The sequence below is a fragment of the Lolium perenne genome, chromosome 5 (genome assembly GCF_019359855.2).
Source record: "Lolium perenne isolate Kyuss_39 chromosome 5, Kyuss_2.0, whole genome shotgun sequence".
Taxonomy (NCBI): Eukaryota; Viridiplantae; Streptophyta; class Magnoliopsida; order Poales; family Poaceae; genus Lolium; species Lolium perenne.
The window spans coordinates 188806598-188828933 of NC_067248.2; the positions used below are offsets into that span (position 1 = coordinate 188806598).

Sequence of the window (22336 nt, forward strand, 5' to 3'; positions counted from 1 at the left end):
AGCCACCAGTGTTGTCGTCGCCATCGCCACCATCGTCACCCGAGCGCGTCGCCATCGACCTCTCCGGCTTCTAGTTTGGCGTGACCATCCACCAAGGCATGAGCTGGGACAGGCTGCGCCTGCCCCAGAGGTTCGCCTCGATTGTTGAAGGGAAAGATCCCCACCATGTACTCATGCACGTGTCCGGCGGTGCGACCGCCTGTGGCCAGCAGAGGTGAATTTCGAAGGCGAAGGGCAAATGTTCCTCCATAACGGCCGGAGGCGCTTCACCCGCTCGCACGACATTGAGGATGAGCACTTTGTCGTCTTCAAGTACAATGGCCACGACGACTTCGGCGTCAAGGTTTTCGATAGGATCATATGCCGCCGCCACTACCGCTCCGACGAGGACGACTAGGAGACGCCAAGATGAAGACGATGTAGTCTTTTACTATGTTTTTTTTACTTAAGTTCTATTAATTTGCTTCAAGCAAATCTGCCAATATGTATGCAACATTTGACAAATGTGAGATGAAATGCAAAATGATTTGGCCAACACCAGACCGAATGGTTCGCGGTACGCGCCGCTACACGCGGTGTCCGGGCTGACCGGACCGCGAGACGCATTCTGTTCGCGAGCAGACCCAAACCGGCAGAAATGGACCGTTTGAGTCGCTGATTTGGGTTGACCTGCTGGAGATGGTCAGTTTTGGAGAGCTTCATGATAGAGATATTTTGTGATGAAACTTTGGCCAAAAGTTCAGATTTGTCGTTTTTCACCAGGTGCCCGATTTGACTTGACACGCACGAAGCTTCCATTACTTAAGTTTTACTGCAGGATGCAGGCACAGGACAGGGGTAGTAAATGAAATTCAGCGACCCCAGCGGCAGCGACCAACCGGAGACGGTGACCGAATCAAACGAAGCAGGACGCGCCTCGTGATCGCATCGTGCCCGTGCGCGCCTCCCACGTGCCTCCTCTGCTAGTATTTCCCTCTCCCCTCTTCCTCGCCCTTCGGTCCACCTGATCTGCGGCCGCCCTGCCGCCAGATTGAGATATGGAAACAGGTCGCTAGTCTAGACAATCAATCCGAGAGATTGCGTTTTTGGAAACCAGTATATCGTGAATCGAGAGCCCCCGAATCTGGATTCGCCCTGACCGCGCTCCCGATTCGCGGCTCCCCTCCCTCGCGCCGCGCCGCGCTGCGCTCTGCCCGTCGGCGGCGTCGGCGGCGGGCGCTATGGGGGCGATGGGCGTCCACCGGATCGACCCGGCCCTGCGCTGGCCGTACGGCTTCGAGGCGGAGGACGACGAGGAGGAGGGGCGGGACGCGGGGGCCCTGCACAGGCCCGGGGCGGACGAGGACTGGGGCGTCCACCAGGAGAAGAGGAGCGGCAGGAAGAGGAAGAGGCCGCCGCACCCCGCGCCGCCCTGCAAGCGCCCCCGCGCCGCCACGCCCTCGCCCTCGCCCGATTCCGCGTCGTCCCCGCCACGCCCGCTCGCCTCGTGGGACCCCGTGCCCAAGAGGCCGCGCAGCAGCGCGGCTAAACAGGCCGACGCGCCGCGACCCGGCGCCGTCGTCGTGCTGCCGGCGGAAACGGAAGCGGTGGCCGCGGAGAAGGAGGGGGCGGCGAGCAGCGGCGGCGCCGCCCCGAAGAAGGCGGGGCGGTCGTGCCACCTATGCCATAAGGCCAAGAGGACGGTGGTCAAGTGCGGGCGGTGCCGCCAGAAGATCTACTGCACCTTCTGCCTCAACAAGCTGTACTGCTGCCCCCTTCTCTCTCTCTCGCCCCGCCTATCATGCCCGCTCATTAGCATACCAAGTCATCACCAAGGATTGTCAATTTCCAGGTACCGAGAGCTATCGGAGGCCGAGGTTCGAGCCGAGTGCCCGTGCTGCCGCGGAATCTGCAGCTGTATACGCTGCATTGCCAAGGTCAAGCAAAAACATAAGGCCATAAGGCCCGGCTTTATATGTGAAGCCCCAACTGCCAAGGTCAAGCAGAGTGAGCCCAAGGTGATGATCCTTCTCTGGCTTGTTTTCTGCCTGTGCAAACACAGTGAGCAGCAGCACTTCAGCATGATGCCGAGACTTTAGATTACTGAGCTTCATCCAGAGGATGTCTTGTTTTCAAAGAATTGTTCTCTCTTTCTGAAAATACGGCCACTTCTAGTCTAGTATAAATTGGAAGAAATCTAGCCATCGGTTGTCTTGAGAGTTTGACATGCTGGCAGATTTGTGAAAGCACACCCATTGTAGTTCTTTTGGCACATAGGGAAGTCTAAAATATTTCCATGTATTTTTCCCCTTTGCAGAGCCCACCTTTGAGTAAATGTAAGATTGGTAGATCGGCTGCAAAGAAAAAGAAGGCCGATCCTGCTGGTGTAGAGTCCACCAGTGTTTGTAACGGGGTGGCTCCGACCGAAGCAAATGATCACTCCTCTCTAATAAGCTCTAATGGGATTAATAGCCCATCTGTCAAATCGGATAATGTAGATACATTGGGTGTGGCAGCTCAAGAGGAGGGTGGTGCTGAAAGTAAAGTAAAATATGCTAGATATCTATTGCACTACCTGATGCCTTGTTTGAAGGAGCTGAACAAGGATCAGATGGCTGAGATAGAGACAGAGGCTAAGATTCTAGGTAAACTTGAGTCTTCAGAGCATGTGGGCAACAAAGACAGTTGTTGTGACTTGCAACTAATTCTAAGTACTTACCCTGTTTTCTCGCAAGCAGGGCTGAAATTGTCTCAGATGAATGTAGAACAAGCTGACTGCCGGAATGATGAGAGGGTGTTCTGGTACTGAGTTGCTCCGTTCATTCAGAATTGTTGTATTTTTTCTGTTCTTTTTGTTGTTAATTCAAACTTTACAGTTATGATTCTTTTCTATTCGAACCAGTGACAATTGCAGAACTTCAATCTTTGATCTGCATAGAAGCTGTCCAAACTGCTCATACGAACTATGCATTTCATGCTGTAAGGAGCTTCGCGAAGAGGATCTACAGGGCGGCACTTGTCGGGAAGAGCTGGTGTCTTATCCTAATAGAGGATTCGACTATATGCATGGTGGTGATCCATTGCCCGAGTTAATAAACTGCGAAGGAACAGACTTGTCCAGTTGCCAGCCTAAGAGTAAAAAGTGGGCTGCTTCTCGTGGGATTATTCGTTGCCCTCCAACTGAACTGGGTGGTTGCGGTGAGCATGTTCTTAAGTTGAGGCAGATCTTTCCAAAAGATTGGTTAAATAAGCTCAATTTAAATGCTTCGTGGTTGAATAAGAAGTTAGAACCTTCTAATGTTGTAAGCAGAGAATGTCCCAAGTGTACTAAAAATGAAAATTCAAGATATGCTGCCACCAGAGAGAATTCAACAGATAACTGCATATACTGTCCAAAATCTGACAATGGCGAAGCGGATGATCTAAAGCACTTCCAGAGCCACTGGGTGAAAGGAGAGCCTGTTATTGTACAAGGGGTACTACAGAAAATGCCAGATTTGAGCTGGGAGCCACCACATATGTGGTCTGCAGTACATGGTTCTAGTACCAGCTCTGATATGAGAAATGTGAAGGCTATTGACTGTTTGTCTTGCTGTGAGGTTAGTGAAATACTTTCCATATCTAGACTTGAATGCTTTAGAGTGTTTTTTTTTTCTTGTGAACCAATAGAAGCAATTATGGTGCAGTTAATTACATATGTAAAAACACTTCGTGGTTTTTGAAACAAAATCTTTTTCTCCCAAGGGTATCTGGTAGCTCATCGTGTTGCCTACTTAACAAGTCTCTACACATTATAAGCATTCTATGTTTTCCAACTCGGTTTTAATACAATTAGAATCATGAACCTAGAATAAAAGGTCCTGGTGTCAGCTAACATGGAGGACTCCTTAACATAAAATAATGCCTGGATGTCCAATAGCATAGAGAACTCCTATGGTAAAAATAGGTATTCTTCATTAACTGAATAAGGTCCTGGTGTCTGTCTGTCAATTCATTCACCATGACACCGAAAAACTTGTTTAGTATCATGCGTTCATTTGCTGGAAAGTGTATACTGTCTTTGCCAATTGCAAGAATAACTCTTATTTTAGTTGTCTGAAATATGTAATTTAATGGTACGTCTGATGTTTCTGATGTTCCAAGAGAACATAAATTCAGACAATTAATTTATTTCATGCGGACTTGATCGGCAGAGTTATTATGTATCTTGTTTCTCATTACCTAGAAAGAAAATTCACACCTTGTGTTTACATTATCCAGGTTGAGATATGCACACAGGATTTCTTCAATGGATATTATGAAGGTCGGATGTATGAAAACCACTGGCCCGAAATGCTTAAATTGAAGGACTGGCCTACTTCAAATCATTTTGAGGAGCTTTTGCCTTCACATGGAGCGAAATACATCGATTCTCTACCCTTTCAACCATACACAAACTTGAAATCTGGTTCTCTAAGTGTTTCCGCATTACTTCCTGATGACATTCTAAAGATTGATATGGGCCCAAAGTCATACATAGCTTATGGCTGTACCCAGGAACTGGGCAGAGGAGATTCTGTTACGAAGCTTCATTGTGATATATCTGATGCAGTAAGTAAACAATCGACTTCTTTAGCAATTGTGAAGCACTCACATCAATATGATTACCTTATCTTTTGGTGCTTGGTTTGTCAAGACATTTTTTCAATTAGTTTGTCAAGAGTCCTTATCTGTTTTCTTCTGTTGAAGTCTTCACCTTGGAAGCAATATTCCTATATCTCCTGTATGTTTTCCTTGTAATGTGGAGCATTGGATTTCATCGGACCAACAGTAAAGCCCTGATGGGTGCTAGTTCTACAAAGTATTTCCATCTTGCCGGAACTTTATTCTCTATAAGTAATATTATTTTGGTTATTGTTAGGTTAACGTTTTGATGCATACTGCAAAAGTTGTCCCTTCTGAAGAACAACAAGATGCAATACAAAACTTGAAGGCAAGACATGAAGCACAGGATGAAAAGGATTGCTGTGGGAATTTTGCAATTAATAGAAATGATAAATGTCATAAAAGCTGTGTGGGTGAAAATCATGCATCCTCTCTTAACTACATCGATGATGAAGAGGGAGGTGCATTATGGGATATTTTCAGGAGGGAGGATGCTGAAAAACTGAAAATGTACCTCTGTAAACATTCAAAGGAATTTCGCCATATATATTGTTCTCCAGTTGAGAAGGTTGGTAATGGTGTAATATGCACAACCTTGTACTTGCTGCCATCATGGTTAACCCCTGTCATCTTATGTTCAAATGCAGATATTTAACCCTGTACATGATGAAACATTCTATCTAACCGAGGAGCATAAAAGGAAACTTAAAGAGGAGCATGGTGAGTTCTGTTTATCTGCTTTTGTAATATTTTGCCAGTTCTGTACAACAATGGTTGCAGTGACTGATTTGTATTTATTTGAACTTTTGTTATGCCCTTTAAGGAATCGAGCCTTGGACATTTGTACAAAAACTTGGAGAGGCGGTTTTTATACCTGCTGGTTGCCCTCATCAAGTACGGAATCTCAAGGTAAATTGTCTCATTTTACTATTGCAGTGTCACAATTCCTTACCTGTACTAGATAGGGGAGAGCTGGGAGAATAGTATTCAAGTCTGACTTCGACATGTTATGTAACTGACTACTTTTCATCGTCATCGTTGCAGTCTTGCACGAAGATTGCTATAGATTTTGTATCACCGGAGAATGTCAAGGAGTGTCTCAAGTTAACTCAGGAATTTCGCAAGCTTCCTAAGAACCACAGAGCAAAAGAAGATAAACTAGAGGTAAGTGAGACCTTTTGATTTATAAACATATGAAAGAGCTTTTCGATGAACCATGTTTTAATCATCCTGCATGAGATATGCATTTCCTGTGACATTGACCGTTGTAGTACTAGCTTGGTAAAGAAGATATTACAATGCATATGAGCTCCAGCATGCTCTATTCTCTTCCTTTTCCAAGACTAGCTACAACATGGTAGGTACCCAACTTTGGATCGTTACAGAAGGTGTGTTACTTCCTTTCAAGTAAGCATATAATTACAAAAACTCAGCCACGTTACATCTTAAAGCAACCTCCTTTTGCACAATGTTCTTTCCATCCTCACTGGCCACCATCTCCTTGATATCCATCCTCGCATCAACTTTTCCTCATGTGTTTGTTGTCTTGACATGCCGTCGCTCATGTGACCCCACGCTACTGATTAATACATTTGATGTGCCACTTCCGACACTGGTACTGGCTCTACGTGTCGTCACAGCCATGCGCACATTGTCCAGACCCTTGAGGTGCCAGCTCCCCGGACCCGTGCTAGTCCCTCTGCTGCAACTACTGTGAACAATTCAGTTGCATCTTAGCGAAGCGATTGTCGTTGTTCAGACATCGTGCCACCTTGGTCATTCCCACTGCTGACATGACTTTGCGCACTAAGCACGGCAGCCGAATTTGTGTTTGCATCTTGGAGAGGGGTAGGGCCGAGGGCGGGAGGAAGAACTGCAGTAGCCATAGGATGATCAGATCGGACTGTCTCCAGGTATGCATTTCAGAATGAGATTGTGTTGTAACTTTTCTCTTTCTTAATACATACACTTTTTGTTCCCTCACAATTCACTGACGGGACATGTAGTTAGGTTGTAATGAGAGCGAGCAAATGGATTTTGTAGTTTTTTTTCCCTTGGAACCCCTTCCCCCCTTCATTGGAACTGACTCTGAATCTTGAGTCCTCATTAACCACATCACCTTTTGAAAAATAGCCATTGGATCAAGTGGGAACACAATTAGAAAGATAGCATTGGAACTGACTCTGAATATTAAGTCCTCATTAACCACACCACCTTTTGAAAAATAGCCATTGGATCAAGTGGGAACACAATAAAAAACATAGGATTGCACACCTTGGTAGTAAGCAAATAGACACGATAAACTGGTTTTATATTCTTAGCTTTTTTGTAAATTGCCAACGCACCCACTTGTCAGATCTATCCTCTCTCATTTCTCTCTGCCAAGTAGAGCCCACCCCATGGGTACCAATCTGTTTTTTCTACCCCTTTTTTTTCTTTAGTTATTCAATGTGGACTCAATCCCCTTGCTCTGGTGAGAGCCCGCGCTGCCCTTTCCGGAGCTTGCCCGCTGCCCCTCCCGCCCTGGCATTGAGGTGCTGGGTGTGTGTGTCAATTTTTTTCTACTCCTTTTCTTTTCTTTTCTTTTCTTTTTCTTTAGTTATTCAGCGTGGACTCAATCCCCTTGCTCCGGTGAGAGCCTGCGCTGCCCTGTCCGGAGCTTGCCCACTGCTGCCGCTCCTGCCCTGGCATTGAGGTGCCTCACCGCCAAGCTGGTTGTGTGTGTGCCAAAGCTCACACCGGCGCCCCCACACCTGCAAGGGCGAGCTAGCCGCGGCTGCTCCGCACCTGCCATGGTCAGCGAGCCCATCCAGGCGAGGGCGGACACCAAGGAGGGGATTGGGAGGAAGAAGATAGGGTTTTGGCGTGTGGGTTCCATGGCGTTTTACAGAGAAGTCCAGAATATTGAACCAGTCTACTGTACGTCTCCTCCAACCATCACACCCTTGCCACGTCAGCCTCACAGGGGACCATCCCTGTCAGAAATCAGAAATAACGTTAAACAGCCCAAATTGTTGGATCAGTGATATCTCTGACAATTAGAGGGACGGGTTGTGGTTTTCGGAGAAAGTTTAGAATAGTGGCGCCTTTTTAAAGTCCTAGCTCGAATTGCAGTGTTTTTAGGGCATCTCTAAGGGGACAACGTATTTCGGACATGCAAAATTGTCGTATGTATCTGTTTGTGCGTCCGCATGAATTTGGATGTTTTAACAATAAAATAAACATGTTTAAAGTAGTCTTAGTTATAAATCTAAATTCTTAAAAGTGTACATGAAAATAAGATGATATTGATCTCTATGCTGGCTAGCCAATGCCACTGATTGAAAATAAGATGATATTGATCTCTATGCATTATCTTCATGGCTAGCCAATGCCACTGATGCTCAATCAAATTCGTCTATAGACGTTTGGACATGTTCTCGTCAGTGATTTCAACATTCATATGCAGATAATGCTGCCAGGGTGATGCCTGACGAGTTAGCGTAACCAACTCACCTTGGAAATCTTATTGGTGCTCATTGTGATCATCAGTACGCTCATTCTCAACGATCATGTTGTGCATGATCACGCAACAGGTCATCACCTCATACATGATCTTCAACGACCATGTTCTTGCCGGGTGACGGACAAGAACTTCCTTAACCCGCCAAACTTGAAGCACACCAAATCCCCGCGCCACATCTTTCCTGTAAGTTTGTTGCATCTTAGCAAACCTCCTTATCTTTTCCGAGTTTGGTTATGGCCCAGTTAAGGTAGATGCCATCAACAAGATAATATGGCTTGTTATACTCATTTTCATTGATCTCGTAGCTCACCTGGGGAGCTTTGCCTTGCATAAGCCTGTTGAAAATCGGTGATCGATGCAACACATTGATGTTATTGTTGGAACCGATCATGCCAAAGAATGAATGCCATATCACTACTTCAAGGCTTCAAGAATGATAGTGCATCCCTCTGCATGGCCGCTATATTGACTCTGCCATCCAAATGGATAGTTCTTCCATTCCCGGTGCATGCAATTATATTACCAATCATTTCTGGGAACCCTCTAGACTCGTTGATAGACAACAACTGCTTTGTATCCTCAAGTGTTGGTTGGCTCCTAGTTGGCTCGCGTCCTCAAGTGTTGGTTGGCTCCTAGTTGGCTCCCTACAGTAATATTCTCTGAACACGGTAATCACAGCTCGGTAAAACCGGTACATGGACTCAAGGTAGGTTCTCTCACCAATTCGAAGATACTCATCGAATATATCAACAGCCATTCCATAGGATAGCATGTGAATAGCTGCGGAACACTTTTGGTAGGAGGTGAAGCCTAGCGCACCTGTTGCATGGGGCCAAGAACATGTCCCTTGACATCCTGTACGGGTGTCGTAGCATTTCTTCCGGGAACACCAGATCGGTGCGGTCGAAGTAGTTCTTGTGGAGCCGGAGGTGCCCTTCCACTCTGTTGCGCGACAGATTTTTTGGGCAGCCCTTTCACAGGGCCCCGGTGCACCGACATCTGGCTGGCATTGTCCTCGTGAATGGAGGCTGCAATAGTAGCCATGGTCTATGTCGTGTGATCGGACTCTTCATCGGAGGAGTTCATGACCTTAGCGTGGAACTTATCCAGTATCTTTCACATGTCCATCTGCGTAGGTAGCAACCGTTGATCAATGGTCGCCACAATAGCGTTTAAAAGATGAGTAAGAAAACTACAGGTACAATTGACCGAATAAGTCGTGGGCGGCGAGGCCAAGCAGCGCAACCGGCAGATGTTTGGCCCCCAAACACGCGACAAATGCGCCCAGAACATACCTAACTCAGATCTTGTTCTCAGGCGCGGCGAGGCCCGAGCAGACGACGTGTCCTGCAGTGGGTTTGGGTTGGAGTGGTAGCACTGCACTAGAGCAACAAAGAAGGGGAAGAGGAAGTAAATCCGCGTGGTCGATTTCGTTGTCTGACGTGCGGGATCAGGTAAGAAAAGAAGGACGTTTGGCATGACCGCGAGCGTTCGTAGGGATGCAAACATGCCGTATATTTGGGCCGCGTTTGCATCTCCGTGGATGGTCCAATCATTATGCAACGCCTCGCTGAAACATGGTGTAGGTGCATTTTTTGATGGTGCGGTCGCAAACTGTTGTTCAACGTCGGTTGGCGTCGCCCGTTGGAGATGCCCTTATGCAATTTTCTCGATGGATGTGGACGTATGATTGGATGTGTGCTTCATGTTCTGTGTAAGAGCATCTCCACTCGTTTGGCCTCCCCACGCCGAAATCCGGGGTAAATTTCGTCCGGATCGGATGTAAAATTGGTGTGGGGAGGACCAGTTTCCCAGCCGCGATCTCAGGCGAAGACGCCGATCTAATTTCGAAAAACAAAAGCTTGACGAAATACGACTAAAAGCGTTTGAATTTAGACTGAATTTAATGATATTTACTATATAGAGGGTGAAGTTCATACATAGAGGCCGAATTCTAATATATTTCGAATTCGGCCGGGGAATACAACTTTAAATATTAAATCATGGCGCTCTACATGCCGAAATGGCGGTAGAACACCGTGTAGTCGCCGTCGCCGGCATCATCGTCGGAGCCGTCGTCGTCGAAGCGCGGCGGCGCCGCCGCCGCCTGGCAGCTGGTGCCCTGGCCGGGGTCTCCCCACCGGCCACCGTTGTGCGGCGGGGACGGCGATGACTTGTACCACTCGTCGTTGGACTCCTCGAGGTCGATGACGGGGATGGGGGCACCAGATGGAGGAGTTGCAGGCCGGCGGTAGCGAGCGGCCTGCTCGAGGAGCCGAGCCTGCCGCTCCGCCTCCTCCTTCTCCCACTGCTCCCTCGACTGTGCGCAGCCCGGTCGAGGGCATGGCGTTGTCGGCGGGGACGAGGTCCTGGAGGGACCTCGCCATGACGGCCTCGAGGATTGCGGCGTCCTCGGCGTCGTTGACCTCCTCCACCTTCACCTTCGCCTGCTTGCGCTTCCGCTCGTCGGAGGTGTCTGGTTGGCGCTTGGGGCGAACCAGGCGGAGGTGGCCGCGTGGCGTCGACGTCTCGCGGTTGACGATCCCGCCGCTGCGCGCGCTGGTGCTCGGCGGGGAAAGCCGCTCCGTTTTCACCGGCGCCCATGATGGTGCCGACCTGGAGATCGGCGCGGACCTCGACGTCGAGTCGGACGACGACGAGCTAGCAGCCATGCGCCGTGGCTGCCAACTGCTTCCCCGGCGGCGGCTGGCCGATACCCTCGACAGCGGGGGCATCGTCAGAACGGGATAGTTGCCGCCCTCGATGTGTCCTCGGCCTCGAGCGACCGACCCGGCGCGCTCCACCAACGCCGGCGCCCAGCGGCGTTGTTGTGCGGAGGCGGAGGCGGTGGGCTGTCGTAGGAGGCGAGCTCCCTCTCCCACCGCCGCAGGAAGAAGGAAATCCACGCCGTGTAGTTGTCGTGGTGGAACTGTGGCTGGGCGCGGTCCTGGTCCGACAAGGTCAGCCGGACCTCCTCGATGGCGACGTCGAGGGCGTGTCCCTGGGGCGGCGGCGGGATTGGCACGCCGCCCACACTTAGCCGCCACCCGCCGCCGGGAGGCCTCGTGTCCGGTGGGCAGGGTTACCCCGCCTGGTGGAGGAGGTGCCCCTCCCACGTGGGGAGCGACCGGCGGGGAAAGCCGTTGTTGGCCGCGCCGTCTGCCTCGTTGAACGCCATGGATCTCGTCGAGGGGGAGAGTGGTGCTACGCGTCACGGCGAGCGTGGTATTTAGGCGGGGCCGGAGCCGCGATTTAATGCCGCGTGGAATGCGACGCATCCGCGGCGAGCTGATCCGCGGCAGCCTTTACTACGCGCGGAAGACGATGCATGTGCCGTTGACTGGCCGGGTCCATCTTTGCGGCGAAGCCGAGGCGAAAGCGCGGGAGAAATTTCTCAACGTTTCGCGCGCTTTTGCTTCGTCCGGAGTCCCCGAGCGCGCCTCGGGGGATCGGAGATGGCGTGGGCTCGCCGGATGGATGAAGACCCAAATCCGGATGAAAACGAGGAATCAGGGGCGCGACTGAGCCGAATTTCGCCGTTTGGATGGAAAAAAACGTCGCTCGGGGGCCTCGTCGGGGAGACGAGTGGGAATGCTCTAATAAACGGACAGCCTGCAAGATGCGCTTCATAGTCTCCAGCTCCACGGATTGGTCACGGGCACGCATGTTGGAGGGTGTTGCAAACCTTCTTGGCAAACCGGTCATAGGATGAATTTGACCAGCGGCAACGCCAGCTTTAAATATGCTCGGACACCAAACTCTGAAGAAGGCTCCATAAGAGCGAAAACAATAGTCATAAGAGCGCAAACAATAGTATAGGCAATTGCGGGAAATACATCCATGTTCATGGGTGCAAGCACCACATACATCTAAAGAAAAAAAGTAAATCAAAAAAGAGTAAAAAACTCCAGCACGATGATGAAGAACTCGTGGAGCTTCCCTCTCGAAGGCTCCTTCTTGAGTACGAAGCCAGCGGGTGGTGTGAACTCGGGGCTGGCGAAGCAGCCGATAGACCGGCAGGAGCGAGCCCCGAGCTTTTCGGCGCTCCCCCTGGGATCCCGTCCCGCGACCGCGGGTTCGCCCCAACACTTGCGGGATAACGCCGTTTTGGTCTTGTTCTGGCTGCCCTTGGGGCGGCCGCGCCCCCTCTTCATCGATAGCGGGGAGGCGGCCACGCCTAGGCCGGGAGAACCTGCAGGGGCATCGTAAGCTAGCTCCTTCCCAGCCCCTCGCTTCGGCACCATAGGCAACTAGTTCTGATGAGTAACCGGAGTAGAGCAAAGAACTTGGACGGAAATGAAGAGGACGGTGATGGAATTGCTCTGCCACTCTGCGACTTTATGGTGTCGTGGTTCAGTCCCCGAAGCAACGGATGGGACTTAACGGTTCCACGATCAAGGAGGATCCGACGGTTCACCCCGGAGGTGGCAGTTTGGGATTCATGGCTGGGATAAAAGCAACGTGGGCGCCCAGACGCGGGCAAGCGCGTTTGACGCGTGCCACCGCGTGGACCCGCAGCTTGATGGGTTAGAATGATGTCGTCAACATGCACACCTGCTGCTGGGCCCTTACGGTGGCCCACTAACATAAGACAAGCAATCCCTCTCCAGAGGCAGGAGGTCTCTGCGAGAAGGGGGACACCTCGCCAAGGATCCCTCCGAGAGGTCTAGAACTTTACCGTTTTGAGGCTACCAGAAGGCCTCGCAGAGCTTCCATCCACAAGAGGAATCACAAATGATGCAGTCAAGATGCCACCGCAGGTCAGTAGGAGTGAAACTAAGGGCATGAGCAATGGTGGCTTGCACAACAAGTTGTTCCATGTAAAAAAGTTGTCAGAAGTAATATGGTTAATTTTATCTCTTCAATGGAAGCTACAACTTTAGTTAGAAAAAAGAGAGAAGAGACCTCACAAATATGACATTATGTATCTCTTTCTCTCTCCAAAAAACATACTTTTAAGGCTTAAGATCCTACTTCCTAAAGAGGAGGCTGCCTCCTCATCTGAATCTACTTTGGACCATCCGAACCTAGCTAAGGTGTGAGGCAGAGCATTAGGCATGCCCTAAGGGAAGATGATGCTAGCCATGACGCACCTAGAAGATGAGAAAAGGTCTACGTTTACCGGCATAAAGCGAGCTGACTGTTGCCTCCTTTTCCTAAAGGAATGGGGTGGACAGCTCCAGACAACAAGGGTGTCAGCATCTCCACCATGTGGGCCTAGCCTATTTGGAATGGATGTGGGTTTGCTTAGGGATAGCTGTCCGCTTTCTTGGAGAGTCAGGGAGTGGTGTTTTGGAACATGGGAGCATATGCTCCTTATATTTTTAAATGCATCTTACATATATTAAAAAATTCGCATGTACATCTTCACGTGCTACGCGCTCACAAAGTTGTTCCATAAAAAATGAACTTATCATGTGACGTGTGTAAAAAGACAAAATTCAGTGCTGAAAACGATGCTTTTCACAGGATAAGTTTTCTTTTTTTTACATAGGCCACAAAAAATATTATTTTTTCGTGAAACTTGTCGCATACACATATATTATGGAGATGTACATGTAGAATTTTTTGTCAAAATTTTTCCACACTTTGAAGTATGTTTTGTTGGTAGAGGGAGCGTACACACCTGGGAGCCATCCCATTCTAGTTCCATCCCGCTAGATTCTTTTTAGATGCTCTCTAAATGCCATCTTCTTCAACCTAGAGTGCGTCTAGATCTGAAGGAGAAGAACACCATCATCTTGTACACCATATTTCTCTCGAAGTAAAGATCAAACTCAGACGAAATTTAAGAACAAGCTCATCAAGATTTTACATAAATGACAACTTGGATTTATGTTCATTTTTGTCCGGCGCGGTCTAATACGGTGTCCAGCGGCCCGAGCCCGTCCCCGCTACACAGGGATGCACCGGACATGCCTGACACAACGAAATGCGAGGCGAGGCGTGGCAGGATCGACAAATGCGAGGCGAGGCGTGGCAGGATCGACGCGTCAGCGGCACACGAACGGATGCTCAACCGCTGCCTACCTAGGGACGGTGCAGTTGCCGGGAAGGAAAGCCATCGCATTGATAACCGCGTCGATCCACGTGCGAACCGCTGGAATAGGGCGCGAACTCTGCGGAAGAGCAATCGCCGGTCTCTTCGAATCTGCGCTGCCGTTCATCCGTGCTCAATAAGATCCCTACCTGTGCACTTTCTTCGATCTACAACCGGCCGCCATACATCAAAAGCTCTCCTCTCTCACAATGAGCGACCTCTCTTAGCTGCCATCAGACACCGATTGCGAGGATAAGCCGCCGAGATGGCGCCACTGGTGGGACAAAGCTGCGACTCCTAGCAGCGATGATTCCTCGTCGCTGGACATCGGCGAGGAATGGGAGGCCGAGGAGGAGGAGGAAGAGGACGAGGAAGAGGCTGAGGAGGCGGCGGTCCTGGCGAAGGCGGAGGCGAAAGCGAAGGCGAAGGCGAAGGCGCAGCTAGCGAGCACCGTAGACGACGAGGACACAAGTTTCTCCGACGTGTCGGACACCGCCTCTTCGGAGGAGGTGGCGAGCAGGAAGCGCCACCGTAAGGGCGACGAGGCGGGACCATCAAAAAAGAAGTAGTTTTATTGTTTATATGTAATTTGATTATATTTTTCGAAGTTTTTATTTATAATTTATTTATGTTGCACCGCTTTAAATATTAGCAGCAATATTAGTACAACGTTATTATCTACACATTTCTTCTATCTGCGTTTGGGTGACGTAGCTGAGAGCGATGTCCCCTAAACACGACATTTGAGCAAAATACGTCCCTTGAATAATAAATCTAGCGCCGTTTGGAGACATTTTGGAAATGCGGCTGGAGTTGCGGAGTACCCACCATTCAGATTACGACAGCCTTTTCCAATTAAATGGACAGACCAAGACAAGCCACTTTGAAAATATCAAAGTGGTATCATGCACGCTACTTTCGTGAAAATTTGATGTGGCACACTGGTTGATAATTAATGAAGTGATAGGTGAGAGTGGTATTATAATATTATACCGTATCATAGCATGTAAAAATAGAAAATCTAATAGAAAATACATCGTGTACATATATTTGCAGTGAGATTATACAAATATTAAATATGATCAAACTATGATACTCCGTCCTGGCCTGGACGGCGAGGAAGAACTTGGCCAATGTGGCATGTAGGGTGCGCGGCATGGCGATGGAGGTGTAGAGGCCGTCGGAGAAGGAAAAGGGGGAGAGGACGGCGGAGAAGCTGTGTGAAGGTTTGTGAGGCCGGCGCCGTCTTTTTATAGCCGGCGGCCTTTGCGGGAAACTTGGTGCGCGAGCGACCGGCCATGGCCTTTTCGTCGTGGGAACCCTGGTGCACGCCGGAACTTTCCCGCGCATTCTCCCGCCCGCTATTGCTGTCCCGTCGAGGCCTGCCATGACGCAGCGCCACACGTTGAAGACGAACCACGTGACGGCTTTTTGGGTCGCCGCATTGAACGCAGCGTGCGGCCCAAACGGACACGCGGACGCGAAACGCTATCTGGGTGTCCACCCAAACAACCCAAAACGAATGGTCTAGCGCATCCGTTTGGGTCGCCGGATTGGAGATGCCCTAAATGCAAAATGGACTGGTCAAGTTCAAAACCATATTCTACATCTACCTTGGATGCTAACAAGCCTATTTACGCACCGTGGGAGAAAAACATGCATGAAGTTTGATTGCCAGCACATAGCATGAGACTTTGAGTGAGTGGTGTTTTAGCAACGCAAACAGTTTATCTTAATTTACTCTAATCTACATAACTATAGTTCGATTTAAGATAAGGTGTACATATACAAAAGATACGCCAAGAAATATTTTATAGACAGAGGTGGTATAATATTTAAACGCTTATAACCTCCTAACGTCATCACTTAGGCGGGACGTAACGTCATCACTCAGGCGGGACGATTGCGACCTCTTTTGCAGCCAGCAAACAACTCGTTGGCGAGCATCGAAGAAGTCTTTGAAGCCCATGTGCCTCCCTTGGAGAATCTCTAGTGGAGCCCGAAAAAACGTAAACTGAAAAGCGCGAGTTCAGTTCACCGAAGACGCAAGTTCTATCGAATTTCGCAATGCCGCAGAATAGAATCCGTAAAATGAAACTGAAAACTGGAATTCGAATCGGCGCGGGTAAGTTTAAGGCGATGATCATAGTTCATACATGAAATAGATGCGTCAATTGCGCATCGATACATACATACTGCGGGGAATTGACATTATACTAGTACACCGGCAACCTAACCTAGCTAAAATGAGCAAAATGCGGCCTACTAGCTATGGCGCGCGCGGCGGTGCCGGTGCTGACGGAGATCGTCGGCGGCGTGATGTCTTCACGCCTCGTCCCTGTCAAGCTCGACTATTTCGAGCTTGACCTTGCGGACGCGGGCCTCCCGGCGGGCCGCCTCGTACTCCCGTACCTGGCGGACGCCGTCGGCTTCTTCACGACGGAAGCGGGCCCTCGCCTCCGCCTCGCTGATGGCGAACGTCTGCGCCATCACCGCCTCCTCCTCGTCGCTACCGTGGACGTAGTCCCCGGCCGAGAAGGTTGGAGAGCGCGCGGGGATGAGTTCGTCCTCCTCGACGCTCAGCGCCACGGGCAGCCGCGGAGCGTGGCTGGACTGCCCGGAAGAGGAGCTCTCCGCCTGGTTGCCGTAGCGGGCGAGCTTCCCTGGGGGCGTGAGCCCCAGTTGGTCCACCGGCGAGCGCTACGCTTGCGCGCGTCCTCGCTGCGGTTCCACTTCCGCCGCTCCGCCTCGCTGCGGAAGAAGGGCGGACGCGGCGGCGAATCGCCGCCGCCCAAACCTGCGGCTCGGCTGGCAGCACCTCCACGGGAGGCCATCGCGCGGCGGTGGGTGGGTGATTGGTGGCTGTTCCGGCGTGGATTGCTTGTCGGAGCGGGGGTCTGGCGGCGGCGGAGTAGGGTTTGCGAACCGAACTCCCCTCCGCGATCCCTTTTAATAGGGGCCGTCCGGGGAGTTATTCGTGTCCCCGAACTTCCAATTCGGGCCGGTCCATTTTTTCGGGCGCTGATCTGCGCCAGTTTCGCCCCGAACCCGTAAATCCGCCGGAAAAGTTCGGTTCCGGCGGGATTTACGGGCTCTGTTAGAGTTGCTCTTAGCCGTGAGATGCCAAATGGCCAGAAGATTCCACGTCGGTGTGCAAACCGGCTGCCCGCCATAGCCGATAGGAGCCAATGTATCTATGAACTCAGCCCTGTTTGGTGCTCGATCTGCCGGACAAATCGGCAAACTAAGAACATCTCCAATGATGTCTCTGAAAAAGTCCGCTAAAGGCTTTTGTGGCATGTTGAACTGGTAACTGCTCAAACCACGCTGTCTAATAGAGTGTCCGGCTAACCGAGCCCGTCCCTGCTACAATGGGCGACCACGACAGTGGGCTCCCTGTGGGCACGCCGGATTTAGTGGGAAGGTGGCTTGAGAGTGCGGGTCATCATGTCAGTGACAACACCACGGTTGGTTCATATTTCTCACAACTTTTATCTCTATTTTATTCTTTTGCCACGATTTTCATTTTAACCCGCTTATCGCTACTCTTTCCAACACAAACCTCGTCGCCACTACTGCGCACTTGGCCCTCGCAGCCATTGCGCTGAAAGATCCCAAGGCGATGATGAAGGTGGCCGGCAAGGTGGCCGACAAGAAGGACGCGAAGGCGCCCTTCCACAAGCCAGACAAGGCGCCGCTGCCGCTGAAGACGGAGCTGGAATCATGGTTGCAAGAAGCTTTAGAGGTAGACGTGGTGCGTCGCAAGTACTAGACATCGGTGCAGAAAGGTTGGCGTGTGGCTGCCGGCATGAAGGCATCGGTGGTCGCCAATGGAGGAGCGCCATGTACAATGCCGGGGAGCGCACCCCTGTCCACACCGAGCTTTTTCAACGACAACGACACCACGACCGCGACGGCATCAGCGTCGGCTTCGGTAAGTACACCTGCGATGTCATCGGCATCGCTGGCGACAACAAATTTGACGCCGACAGAGCAGGCCGGTGTTGTGGTTTTGGACGAGCGGAGCAGCCAACGATGACTGAAGAGTCATCATATCTAGTGGATTTCTAAAAATGCATATCATATCCTCAAAAATAAATGTGGATATAGATTCGAGTGAAAAATATCTGTACCTAAGTTCTTGTGAATTTGTTGTTGCCTTTCAAACAAAGGGTTGAAGGGAGTGGTTGTTCTATTTTGGGCAGTCGACACACTGCCCTTGTTCTTAGTCGCCTACCTGCAAACAATTTGCATCGACCTGTGATCTGTTACTAACGTTATTACCTCTTGTTGGGTGCAGGTGAAGAAGATGATAATATATGCCGTTGACCATGCCGTGAAGATTCTGAAAGAGCATTGCTCTCGTACCCGGTTAATTGACATTGTCTACAGCCGTTCCCGCGGGAGAAGAAGGAAATAAGTTGATGAGTGTTTGGTAGAGTGTATAGTGCAGTAGTGTTGCCAAAGTACAATATACCGAGGAAAGCGTAGGTTATGCAAATGATCGATGCGCTATGTAGAAACAGTTGCGATCGACAAAGAAATAAACATTTTTTTATTGTGCATTATATATCTGTTGCGGTATTATATCGCCGTAAAATATGACTACCAATATGATGCAACGTATTATCCTTTTATGGGTTGGCTCTTAACATGTTATCCTATGTGGTAGTAGATTTTAAGAGAAACCGCCAGAATGCAACCTGCAAGAGGTTCCATTTGATCGATAAAGGTAAACTAGGTAGTATCATGCAAAAAGCTAATGTATCAGCATAATTAACAATCAAACAGGTCATAGTGATATTATAGGTGGATATGGTATCATACCAGCGTAGAATTAGAAAAAATAATGTCAAATAGATCTTGACATAATTTTGTATTGAAATTCGACATATCAACAAATATAATGAGACCATGATGATACTATAATATGATATCATGCACTATGGAGTACACTACTCCTTCTGTTCCTTTCTATAGTACCTATAGATTTTTGGCATTTGTTTGAGAATATAAGGCTGTAGCTTGTTTTTTTTCAATTACACCCTTCCCCGTTCAGCTCTCACACAATATGCGTGAGAAAAATTCATACAAAATTGGAAACAATTAATTGAGATTCCTAATGCATGGCCCAACGATTTCTTAAAATTAGGCAGCAATGTTTTACTTTCCTTAATTGAACTTGGTTGCACATATATGAAGAATCAACAAAAGAGATTTGTGGGATTTGTTATGATAAGTTAGGAAGATATGGATTTCCCAAATTTTACGTTTATCTCAAATCATTCAGCTAGGAGTCTCGTGTAAAAAATATTATTGCGCTAATTTCCGTGGCAAAAAAAAAAACTATAGGCACTATAAAATGAAACAGAGGGAGTAATATCATATACATGATACATTAATACTTATTAGATGCTACTCACTATGACCGGTCTAACATAGATAATAATATGTTACAGATATGACATGTAACCAAACAAAGAAAGAGTCTTGTGGTACTAACTAGGACGTATAGTGTGCTAAGAGCCAACGCATCATGAAATGCCTAATATGCTGGCTAAGATACAACGCCATTTTTTCAACATTAATTATAGTGCCACCTCAAAAGCGCAAACGAGATAAACTACCACCTCCATCCTTATTTGCCTGGTACTCTTGTATTTCATGAATTAACTTCAATCATGAGTTTACGCCACTACATCTAATATATGTGTCTAAAACCAGAACTTTTCGCATTAAACATCTACTACCTTCATTCCAAAGCTTAATACTTATATTTTTTTGAAAAGTCAAACCAAATAAAGTTTGACCAAACATTTAGAAGAATATATCAATCAACAAATATAATATGTTTTAGATACCACACGAATATATAAACATGTTAATGATTTTTAGTTAAAACTTAGTCAAACTAGACATAATTTGACTTTCTAAAAATAATATAAGCCTTAAGCTTTGGGATGAAGGTAGTATAATGTATTCTGTTGGTCAAACTCATGGCCATACTTGAACCTAAAATGTATGGACCCTACACAAAATAGGATAGATGGAGTATCATGGCTTAATTTCTTAAAGCATTTGATGGATATGAGCTTTTTTGTGTTTATGCAAAAGGTATCACTAAGTTTATATACTCCCTTCATCCCGTGAAACATGTCACAACCTTTTCTAAATTTGGGTGTATCTGTTCACTGTATAGATACATCCAATTTTGGATTACATAGGTCGGAGAAAGTATTTATCGCTTTTTCTAGCATTTATTTTTGAATGGCAATAATTGCATGATTGTGAAAAAAGTTATTCAAACAAGACTAGATTTACTAACCTTGCAACCTACATGTAGATTTGTGCCCTCTCTTCGCAATGAATTGTTGTTCATCACCAATCGTAGCTGAGTTGAAACTTCTAAACCCAAATTAGGGTTCGAGATGACCATTGACGGACCCAGAAACTTCTTGAAGCATCGCCAACCAAGTTTAAAATGCTAAAGTACAGTAGCACAGTCTTGCGTTGCCGACACACCCGGATGAGGGAGGCGGTGGATCTAACACTAGATATGACCAAACGATTCTCAAAAGTGAAATCTGAAATTTGGTAGTGCGGCGAGATAATGATGCAGAAAAGAGACTCGAGCAAGAAGGATGTCATTGAAAGAGCAATGAGGCCATGCTTCATAGACAAATTTAAACCACATGGTAGCAGATCTACAAATGTGTAAATAAAGACGAGAATAAATTACTCTCTCCGATTTAAATTACTTGTCATGGATTTAGACAGAATGTTGCCTAAAATCTGTCCAGGTTCATTGAACATGACAAATAATATGGATTGAAGAGAGTATTTGAGAAACCAACACAGTTTACAGATCCAATCCAAAAAGAAGCAAGAGAGAGAAATTTGCAGAATTAGCCGATGAGGAAAAGCAGGACAAATACTAAAAACAGACCAAGTTGTCGTCAATTAAACTACAAAATCAACCTAAAGAAGAAAGAAGCAACGCACGAAAGAGGAGGCAACGCCGTAGCAGATTAAGCCGAAGTCCAGATCCAGATCCCTAAATCGAAGAGGAACGGACGAGAGCTGAGTTATATACAGGCCAGACTCCCGGGATCCCGTCCTGTTAGGAAAGACAAGTAACGAATCTTACCTTCGGTTGGAAATACCCGGACTACCCCTAGTCAGTTAGATCACGCGACGTTTGAGTTCTCCTGTGCAATCACGGCACGTACCTGTAACGTGGATAATTGGTGTCACTGGCCCGGCCCAGAAAAAGAAGGCTGTTGGCACTGTTGGGCTGGCCTTGTACGAAAATTAGGTCAGCGGGCCAGGCACTGACAGATCCACTGGGTCAGCAAAGTCGACTCACCTCTCTGACTTGGACTAGCTCTAATTTCTTCTTCTGAACATACACTAGCTCTAATTTCTTTTTCTGAACATACAGTAGTTCTAATTGAGTATCGCTAACTTCGGCGAGTAGTAGGGGGAAAGAAAGTTTTAATTAATTGTTATGGTTACATCAGTAGTTTCCGCGAGTTGCAACTGATCGAACAAGTCTATACGTTCACGCAGTGTACCATCAGCTGGTTTAGAATAAGAATCAGCCACCGGCTAGCTAGTTCATTACACGTACTGGAATCACTTAGAGCGACCTGTCGTTGTACATCGGATGTGAAAAAAGCTGAAAATGGACTTGTGGTTCCCCTGTAAATTTATTTTTCATATATTACTATCATGCTCCATACGCTCCCAAAATATAAGGTACACCTTTTGTATGATTTTTGATGCGCAACTTTATTCATTAATATATACTTTCTTGTTTGAAATAAGTGTCGACTTTTTATTTAGATTCGCATGTATCACACTAAAATGTGTCTAGATATATGTGAATCTAAACAGATATGCGACACTTACTTCCGTATACGAGTACCACTTATATGGATTCACACTCTTTAAATAACATCGTTGCATTTGTCTTGCATTTTCTTCATTTTATAATATATATTTTAGAGAATGTTCTAAGTGTAACCACCACCACCTGTCGGGCCAGCGAGGCCGCTAACTTCACTTAAAACAGGTTGGTCCATGTCGAAGGCCAGGTCCGGGTCCACCCATTCCCATCATGATCTCTTGAAATATTTTTTTTCTCCTATTGAATAAGATCCACGTAG

The 22336-nt window shown here is 48.0% G+C and overlaps 1 protein-coding gene and 1 long non-coding RNA gene across 9 annotated transcripts; one reads left to right on the plus strand and one right to left on the minus strand.

Annotated features, from left to right (window-relative positions):
- Window positions 1-1229: 1229 nt before the first annotated feature.
- On the plus strand, window positions 1230-18805 carry LOC127301266 (lysine-specific demethylase JMJ26). Of its 8 annotated transcripts, none has more exons than XR_011745346.1 (13): window positions 1230-1741; window positions 1832-1997; window positions 2297-2624; window positions 2718-2781; window positions 2882-3578; window positions 4240-4569; window positions 4880-5191; window positions 5271-5343; window positions 5447-5532; window positions 5668-5787; window positions 6264-6536; window positions 8072-8311; window positions 18469-18805. XR_011745346.1 is itself a non-coding variant. In XM_051331480.2 (11 exons), exons 1-11 carry the CDS (start codon window positions 1230-1232, stop codon window positions 18586-18588), a joined length of 2808 nt encoding a protein of 935 aa, XP_051187440.2. In that variant the 3' UTR covers window positions 18589-18805. The 8 variants fall into 8 exon arrangements, 3 of the variants coding, with proteins under 3 accessions (XP_051187440.2, XP_051187438.2, XP_051187441.2); XR_011745345.1 differs by lacking the exons at window positions 6264-6536; window positions 8072-8311 and adding exons at window positions 16039-17635; window positions 17765-18102; XR_007851966.2 differs by lacking the exon at window positions 18469-18805 and adding an exon at window positions 8434-8657.
- On the minus strand, window positions 18063-21301 carry LOC127301267 (uncharacterized). The gene is made up of 2 exons (XR_007851969.2): window positions 20494-21301; window positions 18063-18405 (listed from the first exon to the last, which is right to left on the minus strand). It is a non-coding gene; the product is annotated as an uncharacterized lncRNA (long non-coding RNA).
- Window positions 21302-22336: the final 1035 nt, after the last annotated feature.